Here is a 15,009-nt window from a genome sequence, read left to right as displayed (position 1 = left end):
TCAAGGAAACCTGGGAAGGCGCTCTAGACATGCCGGACATGCAGGAGCCTTAGTCAGCCACCCGACTAGGCGAAGAACCAACGAAAACGAAAGTTTTTTTTTTTTTTTTTTTTTTACTCCTTTTCTGCAGTGGGTGCCAATGGAGGCGGCATCAGCAGTGGGGGGGGGGGGGGGGTTTGCTTGCAGCTAGCAGTGTGGCCACTAGCCAACGAATCGCCCCCACCTAGGCTCGCAGGGTCGCTGCTATGCTTTCTCGCAGGTGGTAGTCGGCATCATCGTTGAATTGCTGCTGCTTCTGCTGCCGCCACAGTTCGTACCGTTGCTCCAGTAATACCGCCGCCGCTTTTCGCACTGCTACTTTGGAGGAAGGATGGCAGGCAGGGCGTCAAGAAGGCTTTCTATTCATTCGATTCGCCGTGGGTTCGGCCTTATTTTGTTCTTGCAGACACTAGCTCCAAGAAGCACGGGAGAGACGGAAGCAACTAACATCCGAAGCGCCTTTGACTCGTTGGCTAATTAAACCTTTTCAAAGAAAAACTAAGGTAACAACGAAAGCAAACGAATTCCGCCAGGGTTACTCTTGTTAAGCCGCCAAAACTTTTTTTTTAGTTATCGGTCGGTTGACCCTTCAACTAAAGGCCGAACATGGCAAAACTGATCAGATAGCACCCACCTAGATGCACTGGTATCTTCCCGACCATAATTGGCACCACTTTCATTTGGATCGTTGCACAAAAAACCCACGTGCAATTTGCACAGAACCGTCATTTGTTCAAAAAGCCTACTCGTCTCCACGTTTACCTCCATTTAAGTTAATTAAGTCAAGTTTAAATTAGTTAATCCAGACTAATTATCTAATTTAAATGTATGCATGCAACATTGAATAGTACCATGTCTTATCGAGCCGTTTCGCGTGCGCGCATAAGATAATTAACGTCATATAATACTAACTATAATGCTGTTTGTCAAGTAAATAGATGGGTATTTTACAAATGCGTAAGTGTAGCTTTGAAGCAGTACATCAGGTCACATAGATACGCCCTGAACAAATGTATTTCTATTTGCCTAACCCTTTAGGTAGCGATGTCCATCTTCCTCATCAGTCTCCTGTTGTGCTTCATATCTGGTCGCTCAGAGGAGCATTTGCGGTACATACTCAAGCGCTGTCTGCTCCATTTGATGCTCTACTCCTGCAGTGCACTATCGCAGCCTTATAGTTGTAGTCATGCCCGCAAGTTAGTTACTAGTTCCGCAAACGAATCCGTGTGGTGGTCCTGATTGAAGTTGATTTCATATGCGACAACTATCATTTATCAGCTTGGACAATTTGTTCGAGGGAGATTAAGCGTTATGTCTTTCAGCAGAGAAACCCAGAGAGAAAACGCTACTAGTTGCTGATAAATGCAAAAGCCGCATGCGGAATGGGGCAAACTTTTTTGCCATACAACTGACATAACTTGACAGCAGAATATGATTGAAGGATCTAAACATTGTTAGATGCCAGTATAAAATAGGCCATAACGTAAGCTAGATGTTGCATGGCGAACCTTCGACAACACTCACCATTTACAGAAATACGTAGAATTAATTTACACACCGCATCGAATATTTACGAAGAATATATGTCCAAAGTATATGCTTATCTCTCGTCTGGAGAGCATCACCATAGACGAATATTTTGTTTGGAAAAAATGAGGCAGTTAAACAGCCTTGAGACCTTTATTGACAAAGCTCACTGACTGTCTACGAAATTTAGTCCGACCAATCTCTCACGAGCGAATAGTTGTTGTCATTTAAAAAAAGGACGCATCGACCTAGCAGCAAGAAATAGAAAGTACGGTACCTATCAAGTTTTCAAACGACACTTGCAGAGGCTTCCGATCGATTTAATATAGCGTAACTTGGCCCCCGCTTTGCCGCTACTTCCTTCTGTCGTCGCCCTCGATCGCTTGATTTTTGTGTGTCAACGATTTCACCAAGAGCTAGACACTTTTTGGCGTCTTTGCTTGTTTTGCGTTCTTCGTCTCTTGACTTTCATACGTACACACGTTTAATACGAGAAAAGCCGTTCTGGCCTGCTGAGATATGGTTCTGCCGTTCGATCGAAGAAACTCCGTGTTTGGCTAGGGCTCAACTAAATACAGTGCGTTTCTGCTTGTTTCAAAAGACTCGAATATTTACGACACCGTATTGCTTCTCGTGCCAGGAAAGCTGACTTGTAAAAGGCCAATTTTTAGTGAAAGATATGGGGCCATTCATGATCACTTCTGCTTCTGTCAACAAAGGTAATCCGGCGACATGAACAGCAAGGATCTATACGCGGAACTTTCCTCCAGACAGGTTTATATTCGACTCCACGCTGCTGTTCTTGTTACTCCTGCGTTCTCACACTTTCATTCCAGTCAGAGTAAAATTCATCACTGGCGTATCTTTGCTATTTTGATGCGGCAGTGAAGCAAACGAGGTCTTCGGGGCGTATCAGACTTTTTGTCTCCACTCTACAGTATACGGCACGAGTGAAAGTCTTCAGAATAACAAATGGTACGAATGAATATTGATATAGGATATTTAGGCTAAGCTAAAAATAGATTTTTCAACACGTCATCCTTTCTTATTACAGAACCTACTAGTCCTAATCTAGGGAACTGATTTTAATCACGTTGAAGGCTAACTACCGAATACTAGTTTTCGCACTCCGAACGGGCAAATTCTGTAACTAGTATCATTACTTAATTAACAACATTTCTGCTCTATTAAAATGTAAATATACTTCTACCTATCTTAAGGTTGGAAGTATTCAGTCGACACAAAACAAACCGCAACGAATGAATACATAAATGTTTCCACATTTAATTTAGTTCTCTCCCATTCAATCTCTAACGATTTGAAAATAGTTGGATCAGCTAAAGAACACACACATCATTCGTCTACCTTTCTGCCGAAGTCTGGATTCAAAAGCTCGAGACATTCAGGTTGAGTTTCCAACGCATCATGAGTGTCGCGTTTGAATCTCGTTCATACGTCTTTCGCCTGTTACATTCGTTTGCCCACAGACAGCCACAGAAACGCACAGTGCACTGTATTGTGACACCGTGCTGCCCCTGTTTTTCTAGAATAATTGGTCCCTTTCCTACGAATTCTCTTCTATAGAACTTGCAAAGAGCAATGGCTGTGTGCGAATGGCGCTGTATGTTTCTATGTATCTCCAGGATTGGTTGTACGTTGTGCCAGTTGCCTGGTGAGGATCAGGGGGCAGTCGGGCAGAACGCGCACCCCAGCCACGACGAACGGATCAGTTACGGGGATGCCGGCCGGGGAAGAAGCCGACAGCGACCGAATAGCTTGGCCCAGCGGTCAGAAGGACAGTCGTTTCGCGGCTCTCTCGCGACTTCTTTCTCGTCCCATGTTGTCCTGGCTGCTGGAAGCGGATAGTAACTATCCTGCGAGTCGTGGTACGCGTGGGGATCAGAAGCTATCAGAAGTGGGAACACTAAAAGTTGCTCGACACGGAGGCAGCGGCTCCAATGGAAACGGACCGAACGAACGAGGCGGATTCTACGGTGTGGATTTTTTCGCACCCTTGCTGTCGCTCCCACTAGCGAGACGGCAGCAGGCAAAAGCGGGCAGAAACAATGGCTTGGCCGAGCCGCTATTACTACCACGACCAGATCGGCCATCGGCATCAGTCGATGGTCGTGTAGTGTTCTCCAGTGTTCCGTAACAATTACTGTTCACAGTTATCGTTTGTCCGTCACCCTGTTCTTCCTAGTGGAAAAACGACGGGCCGAAGAGACAGACAGGCCCTGTTACAGACACGTGTTCTGTTGCTTTGCTTTTAGGCTCTATTATACTATGTGCTTCGCGTGGTCTCATATTACGACCTCAGTCGGATGACTTTTCGCGAAACTGTATTAATTACGGAACTTGCGATGTTTCACCTGAATAGACTACGGCTATGTATTAGGAAGGGGGCACTCAACTTGGGAAAAGGGGTGCCGTACCATTAGCACGGGTCAATACCTGAAACGACCGGAAAGCAATTTGTGAAATCGGAGTGGACCGACAATTGGACATGGAGGGTGACGCTATGTGAAACGGAAAAGGATCAATGCCTTTTCGAAAATCAAGCCTGACGAACGATGACAAGGTATTCCACTTGAGACCACACCAAGAGCATCTTGAATTTGGTAAGGGATTATTCTTTCGAAGAAGTCGAGAAGCACAGGCAATGTTAATGGTGGCGACGGTGGTTACACTGCGGCTGCTGCCGTCTCTACCGCTCTTAAATACAACGGTGTCGGCGAATATTTCTTTTGGCTTGGCCTGCGCGAGCCTCAGGCTGGTCTAGCTTGTCTGCCGCATCAAGTCGGCCGTCGTTGAGTCCCAGTTTCCTTTGGAAGTTTGGTCTGATCGCCCTGCTATAATGAGTACGGGGGTGCTACAGTCGAGACGATTACTGCTTCAAACGAGGAGCGAATTCCACAGCTGGCTTAGTGGCTCAGCTGGTAGCCAGCAGAATGGTTCTAATACTAGGACTGGCATCAGCAAGGTCGGAACGGGGTACCACCCCCACCTAATTTCGCCTTATTCCATTCCAGTTGCTGGCATGTGATGGTGGCGGGAGACGGAAAAGATCATTCAAGATACGAGTTATTTCTCCCTTTTTCACCAGACACTGCCGACCGAACGAAGTAACCCAGTGGTGGCTTGGTCAAAGAAAACTGAACTTTACTAAAAGAAAACTACTAAAAAATGAAGGAAATTTGGAAAGTGAGTGTTCGGCATAATGAAGGCGTTCAGTCGTTCGTAGCTTGATGTTAACAGAGTCGGGATGCCCAGCCTCGATATTTTTAACGTTTCTCTCCGTTATCTATTGCAGGTGCAAGAGACGCATGACCACGCTAGCGACACGCTATTTGAATGAACATATCAGTCATTTTTGACGCTATTTGATGCTTACGTCATGTACGTTGAAAGGTCGTAAATGTGTATGCTATATAAGTATATAATTATTTGCACTTACTCAGCCGATCGTGTTATAATTTTTCGCCCGTAAAAGAATATCTGAATTTAAGATTGCTCGTTCGACCACATTATATATATATATACTTGTTCATGAAACGGTAGCTCAACCAGCTTAGAAACAGCAACAATATACCCAGTCGAAGGACTGTTTGGTTCGAGTGCGCCATCTGGGCATACATCCATATGATACAGAAATTTTCTTTAGTAGGGCGGTACTGTGGTGAATTACTTTAGTCTTTATGGTGCGCGTTGCCTCCAGAGTCCGTCGCATGACCGTTGCAAGGCTATCTAGCTAAACAGTGTACCTCCAGTTTACTTTGGGTCTTAGTTTACAAACAAGATTTGGCACGGAGGTTTGTTGGGAATGAAGCCTTCATAGTGGCAAAGGACGCTGCTTCTGCTTCAACGGCTACTGCTTGTTACGTCGTGAGTCTGGAAAAAGAAAATGACGCTGTACGCCTAAGCTATGCGAGGTGTTCAGCAAGTAAATAATTGATTTGTTTGCTTCTTGCCTTTATTCCTTTACTGAGCTAACGGGCCGCACGTCAGCGAGCTTCTTGCTGCTGAAGCAAAGATCCTTTCTTGCGTCGCAGCCGCTGTGACCCCTTCCCAAGCTATCTTGCTGGCCCACAACATCTACTTCCACGCTAAATGATCCCCCCCTCCTCTCCTTTTTTGGCAGAAGTGCAGCCGCTGCCGCCTTTTCTCCTCACCGCTTCCTCAACCGCCACTTCCGCTGTTACCGCTCTACCTTTACCACTGCTGAGGTTACGAGCCGAAAAAGCATGCAGTGAAGTCAGATGGGGACTGTAACTAGCCCCTATTGTCTTTTGCGAAAGAGGACAAACCAGAGGTTTGGCTGTTCCTGGTACTAAGGATCGTGTAGCAGGCTACATCCCCTCGATCGGAGCAAAGGACATGGTGGAAGGCTAGCAAAAACAGAAGCAATACTGGCGGCACCAGGGGTAACTGCACTAAAGTGCCAAGCAAGCAGCGAAGCAGATCAGTGCAGGTAACTCGCTTGTGGCTCCTTTAAGTTTACCAAATCCAAAATTTAATATTGATGCCCCAGGCCTGCTTGTTTCAGCTTCCGTCTCAAGATGCTTCCATTGGTACTACAGCGGACGCTACCGTTCTGGTATCGGTTGCCACCAACGAAAAGAAGAGCGTCGAAGCTGTGCGATGGCATACAGTTGATACGCTCTTAGCAATTAAATAATGTTGTGCTGTACTACACTGAAAAGGCCATCATGACATCTTTGTTCATCTGTGAGCCAGCAGGCTTGCTGCCTGTTAGTTGTAAGACTGGCAGGTTAGCTTGAAGTCTCTTTGCTTTGCTTAACAGCACTCCTTGCCTTAGACTAGTGCCCGATTCGAGTCTGTCAAAGCCTTAACAGCCGATGCTGACCAGAGCTCCTTGAGTGAAACTGAGGAAGCACCGCAACTCTAGCCGTTGCTTGTCCGCAGACCACAGTCAACACAGAAGCCAGCGGTAGTAGCAGCCGTTGTGGCAAAGGCATTCGACGGCGAAGGCAGCGCTCGACAGCAGGAACAGACAACTCCCCTGAACCACTTTACGGCCATTATTATCGAATTTCTTGTTTACTCTCATCTTCTTCTTCTTCTGTCCTTCCCTCTAGTTACTCGCCACCATCACAGCTACGGCTGTCCGACGAACGAACGAACGAGCGAGGCCGCTGTCACCACTCTGGTGGTCGCTTCAGCCGCCTTCGTCTGCGTCTCTTAGAGCTTCAGTACACACAGGGGTACATACAGGACCGGGCGGGTTGCTAGCGTACCAGCCACTCTACTATCCCTTACTAGTACTACTATAAGCTCAAGTTGATGCAGGCTACCCGGAGTAGCCACGGGGTAACGAAGAACTTTTGGGGTAATGTCCCCGTGGGCGGGTGCCCACCGCCGCCACCGTTCTCGTGCCTTGAATGTGCGAAGAGTGTGGAAGCTTCGAACACAGCTAAAAGTACGCTCGCGGACATGATGGCCATCTAAAGAAGCCAACAAGTTGCAACTGTTGTCTGTCCAAAATTGGCCTGCTGACGTTTCCAAGGTAACCTCCTTTGCTCACTCCATTGAATTAACACCGACCGTGATGATCTCGATACTACTACAGCTGTGGCAACACCACCTATGATTGGCTCGGTCCCATGTCAGGCTCTATATTCCAGTCAATTAGTGGGACTAACCTGTGGAAAAACCAGACGGACCTAAGCATATAAGCGGGAGGGACAGACCCTTCAAGCACTATCAAACAAATAAGTCGATGACATCCAGACGGTGCGGACAAACTTGACGAGAAAAGCACGATAGTAATCGCAGGAGCCAGCGGGTGCAGTGTCAACGAGCAACAACCGTAGTCCTAGGCACAGATGCATTAGACCTAGCTGGCTAGTGGAAAGTTAACGGACAGCAATGCCAAAGGCAAGAAGAAAGCGTGCCCTAAGACCAATTTTACTTTAGAATAACTCGAACAAATTAGAGAAGTCCCTCACGGATTGATGCCTGAAACCCAACGAAGCAAGCACAACAACGATAACTACGAAAGTAGACCAGAGGAACAAAGTCAGATGGCGAAAGGGCCCATCCTTCGTCTCCGGCTAAACATAATTTATCACCTCGGCGTGAACACGCGCCGCCGAAAGGTGACAAGCTGAAGGGAGGCAACACAGGTCCGATGTAAGACTCCGCTTCGGGAGGGGAATTTCACCCGTGTTTGGCTCATCTTACTACCGCCTTCCGCATTGCCGCACGCTTCAAACCTCCACCCATCGCGCGTACAGTCGTCAGGTGGCGAGTAACCGAGGAAGCATGATCAACAGGCAACTGGCTTGTGTTGCTGGCGCATTGCCCCTCATAGGCGAAGAGAGGGCGACAGCTAACCTTACGCCGATGCCAAGACAGCGCAAGCGCGAGACGAATTAAAGCGAGGCAACAACGACGCTGTACACCCAACCATTCGGTTTTAACGGAAAAGTTTGGCGCGTAATTGCCGAAGCTGGAGGGCATGAGCTCAGAGGAAACTGGTACGAGTTCTAAGTAGAGGAACGTTAAAAAAGATCCAATAGAGGCTTTTAGTAGTAAGACGACGCGGTTCAAGGCACAAAGTGTTATGAAGAATTTGAATAAGAACGAATAGCGCATCACTTTGAGTTTATGCTAAGAAGAGAAGACGCAGGAAGTCTCTGGGTGGACAGAAGAACATGGCGATTGGATAATAAAGACCCGAAGCAACCACCGCCGCTATTCAGAAAGCGGTGTATCCCTGAAACTGGCTCCGCAAAGCTAACAACCATTGTTACGTAGGAGTTCCGCTTGAACAAAACAAATGTACACAGCAATAACGGACAACGGAGGATCGATCCTCAATAAGTAAGCTCACGAATGGCAAGACGACATGAAAGAAGACATGCCACTGTAGGCTTATACAGATCTTCCTTGCTGATACCGACACATCCTCATTTCGTACCTTTATATGGAAGAAAGGTTGCTATCGCTAGCGGCTCAGAGAGACTAACACTGAAAACTTCTCCCATAGTAGTAGCTGATTTTAACATTTAGGTTAATTCAATAGACTATAGAATGAATGTATAAATCGAATATGTCTTGCCTTATGTTATGAATATATACGACAGATGTACGGATTTCTATTGAATCGTTTTAACGTGCCGCGACTCGTAGACGCAAGGTTATGATACGACAAATCTCTAGCATCGCTTTGTGGTTTTCGATGATATTTAGAAAAAAGAAACCAGAGACAAGTAACTTCAACCGCTACCTTTGGTGTCAATGGTCGACTTTCGCTATTCTACTAATTGTCGGTTGTGGTTAGACAGGTCGGAGTTCTCTGCGCATTATCCATACATTAGGCGTTATAATTTTGACTAGTGACTAATTAAATTCGTGTTCAAACTATGAAATAATCGTTACAAAGATGACCAAGCTGGGGCGTAATAGATCTGCTACCTTCTAAGGTGATCTTCGTTTTCTCTTCTTCGTTACTCAGTCAAAAAGATCTCAATAGGTAATTTTGGAAATCTTACTTATTTTAGCATAATTGGTTTTGTGCGAATCATCCGTCTATGAATTGTCAAGCGTTAGCAAGATAGCCAATACTGACATATTCTTTAAGGGGCGCCAATCCTTTAACGATAGGATAGTTTGCGGCCACATTCATTATATTCTGTTTTCTATGATGAACCTTATGTGAGAAAAGAAAAAGAAAAAATAAAATAGACACTTCCTGGAACCCAAAGCGAAAATTTAAGTAAGTAAAGCTTATTTCTCTCAGGTACGTATGTATACTTACCCATCGTGGAGTGAACTTGTCTGGATACTGGGTCTTGCCAAAGATGCCTATTGTGGCCAGTCCTACCATGAGGAAGTACATGGTGAACGTGATGAGTCCCTTGTTCTTGGAGACTCGCTCCAGGAATCGGTGACCCGAGGATACAATGCACATTTTGTTAAGGGGGGGAGTCTTTCCTTTGTCAAAAAGCGACACTTGGCCAATGAGTCGCTTCCGACCTCCACGCGAGGCTGTGCCCCACACCTAACCAGCTAGATCATCGCGGTACCGGTACACGGCGACGTTAGCAGCAGTAGCTACTGAAAATCCACACGGCGAATGCGTAAAATGTTAGTATAACATCGAATAGAGGTAGTCGTCATTAAGTCCGGTATAGTATGCTGGACACTAAAATGCTTCAAGTTGCATTACTCCATTCTTATTAATGGGTTTACTTCGCTGGTGTTGTTAATCGTCTCGAAATGCCCGGACTCTGATACTACCTATAGCTATGCAGGCTAACCTTTAAAAAGCTCAGATTAATGATAGAGCTCATTAACAGGTAAAAGCGTTACAATGAAATATTTCCTCGAAGAAAAACCAAAAAAGAATATCTTTGTTGTAGAAAAACATATTTCGATTAAAACACGGAATGCTGATTCTGAAGTTTGACTTCCCAATGAAGCTGAAAGAGTTACGTTATTAAATTTTTACAGTCATTTTAAAGTAAAACAACAGTAAACCCAGCTCAGGCGAGTATAACGGCACTAACTTTATAATCAAGCGCATTGAGCCGCATACTGCAGGATCGAGTAGAAAACACTTCCATAATTCTGTCCCGTTCGTTTGGCTTCAGCTTTCAAGGCCTTCCTCCGCCTCCTCTTACATAAAAATCCAGTCGTATTTGTCCTTCCACGTAATCCTTATATATGAGGTCTGATTTCGTGAGCAGGCCAACAAATCTGGCAAGCTTGTTCCGATTTAGAGGCCATATGGAACGTTGCATTACTTTTAATATCAGAGGTACATTATTTTAGTATTTCTCATTTAGATATATATGAAAAATAAAAACTACAAGAAGAAAACTGCTCTGAACGCGATAAGGTAGGGATTCGTTAGGGTGCAAACGTTTTACATCGATTTCGAATGCTCTCGACTCTCAGCTCATCATAATAACTAGTGGGCGTTGATTCATATCACAGATTTACGTTTGACGTTCTATCGATATGATAGAATGTAGAATCATAGCTCAGAAGTAAGACGATTATTTACAAAGATAAACATATAACGATTTTGTATTGTGTGTACCAACCTATTAAGTAATAGAATCGAGCATTGTCGCTGATGTACACGTTGATACAGCATCAGAAACACCGTTCCTTTACCAGATCGTACGTTTATTTAGTCATAAATTACTGTGATCGATTCAGCGGACGACATATGGAAAATTTTATTGGCAATATTAATGTTGGACAATCCGACGAGGGGCAATCGAAAATAAAACAAAAAAAAAACGCTTGAAGAAGCTCTTTCTGGGTTTTCTTTTACCTGGTGGTCTATCGCAGTTGTTATACCGTTGTTGTCGTCACCGGTTTTTTGATACCATCAAAAAAAAAAAAAAGCTTCATGTTGTTATTACGATTACTTCACTTAAAGTACCGCTAATACATATTGTATATACGCCTATATGTGCGACATATACGATTCATGTAAATAATGGAAGAGCGTGCAAAGAAACCCCATTGAAACTGTTCGTCGTCGAACACTTTTTGACATTATGTAAAAAGTTGAGCAAGTTATTGTATTGATACATTATAACTTATACATAGATTTTTATTTCTAGTTCTATTCGCTAATCATGAACAACATACTTGAATTATATATGTGTTACAAGACAGAAGACATTGTCGTGGGCCAAATATTAACACGAATAAATTAAATTGTCCAATAATGGCACCGAATCTACGCGGGAAATGTTTGTGGTCAGCAATGATCATGCAATAATTCGGATCGTTTAGACTCAATTGAAGACTCTCGCAACGATTATCCCTTATAAAAAGTGCTATTGGGATATAGGATATTTTCATTCTCTCTTCCCACCACCCCGTGCAGTAGGTAGCACTGTAATAAACCCTAATATATATAGGAAAAGCCTAAACTATGGCATATCGCGTGCGTTACGTATACGAACGAAGGCTTTGGTTTGAGCAGATGCGAATTAATTACACATTAAAGTACTTCAGCCACATTTCGCAAAACTATGTTGGTATCCGAAGAACGACTGAACCGCTGGGCGGGGGCGTATTGGGGTTATTGAGGTGTCGACTGCTCGTTGTTTATGACTATTTCGTCAGTTCGATCGTCTTTTCACCGATTAGGCTAGTGCTAGTCTAATTTGCGGCTCTCCACCCATCATAACGTCTTCTTGAGGGCGGCGGAAGTTTTCATTGTTGCACCCATAATGCTGGTGTGATCATCCAAAGCTCACAGTAGCAGCGATGACAATCGCTCTAAGAGAGACAGCTTCGTCCCACATCCGGTTCAGGGAAGCTGATGTTAATCCTAGGCGTGGTCCTATACGATTAGGCTCGAAGTACCAGTCATACGCGACTCAGTAGCACCGAGCTGTCGTCTGTTTGCGCACCACTACTAGTGCTGGTGAACTTCGCAAAAAAGTGAGAAGTAGCAGTTTTCATTTTGTGTTAAATCCAACTGGTTCAGCGAATCCGGTTCGAATGAGTTAGTGACCGTTTGAGAACTAATAATGTGTAAAGCCAAAACTGAGACCATGGATCGTACTACCTTTATCATCGTAGTCTCCGTTCAATAGAGAAACGAATCAACGATCTTGGGGTTCTTGGGAGTTTTAGACCTTAAGAGAAAGTACAGCTTAAGCAGTCAAGCGTTTTTTCCACTTCAGAAGAATGATGTGCCTCGTGCAACGATCATTGTCCAATAGACAGCTTGTTAATTTCTCGACTACCTCTGCTCTCCACTGATATACTGCACCGTAAGATATACTACATCTCCCTGTCCTGGTTTGGTCCTCACTGGGGAGTTTCGTTACAGTCGAACCATTTTACTTTTTCTATCCCCTCGTCTCTTTCCATTCGAGGCAGACAGCCTGATTGCGTACGCGAACGACCTCAGTCGTCATCACGGCGGCATCTTCAGCAGAGAAAGCCGTAGCGGAACTTGCTGAATAAGCTCACGTTGCGCGCGATAAACATTATGATCGTTTTACTTTCAATAGTTAGTTTGAGTTAGAAAACGAGCATCTTGTCATTTGACCAGATAGAGAAGTTGCGACTCATAGCAACGATAACCAATGACAAATCGAAACTGAAGGACCGAATAAGTCTAAAAGGAATATGGGAAAATAAGAGGATGCATCAAAGACATCGGAGTGTATCCTTCGCCCCATCGAAGACGAGCTAATTGTGTTTACTACCGAGAAATATACATTATGCAACTCGATAAAGTCGGAGCGATTCTCCAGTCCCGTGAGGAATAACTTCGATTCGAATCAAATTCCACAAACATGCGTCAATCGTACCTAAAACGTAATCCCCAGAGCGGGCCCCCGTATATAAATTGAGAGTACTGCTAAAGTTTGTGTACCGGGTCAGGATTGCAAGCAATGTCGATTGCGCATTGTGTAGTAGCGTTCCATTGCCGTTATTACTAGAAAGGACCGGATTGAAACTCTAATGATCTGAACATATCCTACTCAGTTTCCTTCCACGTGGCGCCACTTAAGCCCAGAGTAGTGTCAGTTTTAACTCTATCTAACATTTTTGTATCTGAACGTTATTATGTGCGAGCATATCTTTGATAAACGTCAACCCAATGCGAGCTGTCGGCGTATGCTGCTAATGAAGAAACTATCAAGCAACTTAGTTGCATCATACGTTAGATAGACTACACAAAGAAGGTATAAAACAAATATCTAGAACTACGTCTAGACACATACTGATTAATAAGCCATTACAACCATAAAATAATAGCGTATACCACAGTAAGCAAAGCAGGGTACAAGGGTCAACACTTTTTTGCATACCTCAACCCTCCTGCCTCTCTAACAAAGAGTCACAAGTAAAACGACGAATACATCTATTGCTGCCTCCATATATCCGCTATCATTTAATCTCATTTAGTCGTTCCCCTCTGCGTATATCTATATTAGCGCGTCAATAGCAGTAACTGTCAGGCACAGATGCTTAAGTAGGAACACATCCCGGGGGGTGGTCCCGTGCCTCCGCCTCCGTCTAAATAGCCGGCTCTGCCCGCCCCCTCTGCTGTTGTTACGTTATCACTTCTATTGTTATTCCAATTCCAAAAGAATAAGCAAGGACCACTCAGTTTAACTTGACTTTGTGCGCGTAAGGCGGCGGTGAGCGGAGAACCGATCCTCGAGAAAGAAACAAAGCGAACATAGAGAGAGAAAGAAGTTAACAATAGTCCTTTGATGAGAAAAAAACAAAAACATATATTGGCTACATAGGTAGCGTATTCTATTACGGATGGAAGCGGGCTGGGATAAAGAGTCGAACTAGCTCGGCGAACGTGGCTCACCCCAAACAAAATCAATCATAGCAAAGTGCGACAGCAGTTACTGCGAGCGAAGCGAGAGGGAGATCGGGGCGCGACAACGCGCAGTCGAGACTCTTTCGATGCTGAGACCGAGGAGCAGAGACCCAATTTCGGACGGGTTTGTAAGCGGAGGACCATCGCATTGGTAAATCGGCTTAGCGACTGATTTTTTATTCTTCATTGAAGGTCGAAAGAAGCTCAAGCTTCTGTTCGTGTGTTTCGACGGAGCCGTAGAATGTAGCAGGTTATGGGATGTTCGATAGATATGCATGTTCGGTTGTTAATGTGTTTATGCATGTGTGTGTGTGTTTCTGCAAGTTTGCTTATAAAAAAATAACGAAGATAGCTCATAGAGATACTTTACAGTTAAACGCTATGCGATGCTATGCCTGTGCTTAGATTGAATCTGCAAATAAAAGAAGCAGGCCATTGATGCGATCGTAAGTAATTGGATACATATTTTATGTTTACCAGACGTTTGAGAAAGCTAATCCTAACTGCTTAATGGGTCTTTTGTTATTTGAAGGGTATTATGAGCTAACAAACAACTGTGTCTTCTATTATCCAAGCATGTGGCACCAAGACAACGTATCGGTTCAGCTGAACGCGTCAAGCATCATAATCACACTAACTCACAAACGATCCCACAAAGCTTCTAGTAACTCTTCGAATCTCGAAAATTCTCACCGGGCACGTAATATCGCATATCCTGTTTCCCTATAACGTATTAATACTGTCACTAGCGATTTTTATGCCACGGCCAATACTGCGGGCACAAAGTTGACGAAAACTAATCCGAGTAAATTCGCTCACATAACTGAACTGTGTATTTGGGTCAAGGGTTCCTTCGTAACTAGGCCTGATTTAGGGCGAGTTATGGCGCGTCATAACTATGTACGCCTACAGTCAAGCCGCACTTTATACGCATGTTTGTATGCAAGACACCTATAGCGTTCATCATTGCACTATCGTTATTTCCTAAATTTGTTTGTTAGGCTAAGTGGGTAATTAGATTGGAAGTGATTGTTCAGTCCTTCTAGGCAACGCGGAGTGTTCTCCGACCGCACGGCGGCACGCGGACAATGAGA

At 44.5% G+C, this 15,009-nt stretch overlaps 1 protein-coding gene across 1 annotated transcript in view; it reads right to left on the bottom strand.

Moving 5' to 3' along the window:
• The window catches only part of LOC111260584 (uncharacterized), a 183,135-nt gene that overhangs the window by 70,348 nt on the left and 97,778 nt on the right, over positions 1–15,009 (bottom strand). Inside the window, exon 2 of the mRNA XM_022833463.2 lies at positions 9,350–9,648. Coding sequence (XP_022689198.1) covers positions 9,350–9,502 — 153 coding nt within the window. The 5' untranslated portion in view covers positions 9,503–9,648. The remainder of the gene's footprint in view (positions 1–9,349; positions 9,649–15,009) is intronic.

The sequence above is a fragment of the Varroa jacobsoni genome, unplaced genomic scaffold (assembly GCF_002532875.2).
Source record: "Varroa jacobsoni isolate VJ856 unplaced genomic scaffold, vjacob_1.0 scaffold_454, whole genome shotgun sequence".
NCBI lineage: Eukaryota > Metazoa > Arthropoda > Arachnida > Mesostigmata > Varroidae > Varroa > Varroa jacobsoni.
Note: the sequence above shows the minus strand (reverse complement) of the source record. Positions and strands in the feature narration are given on the sequence as shown.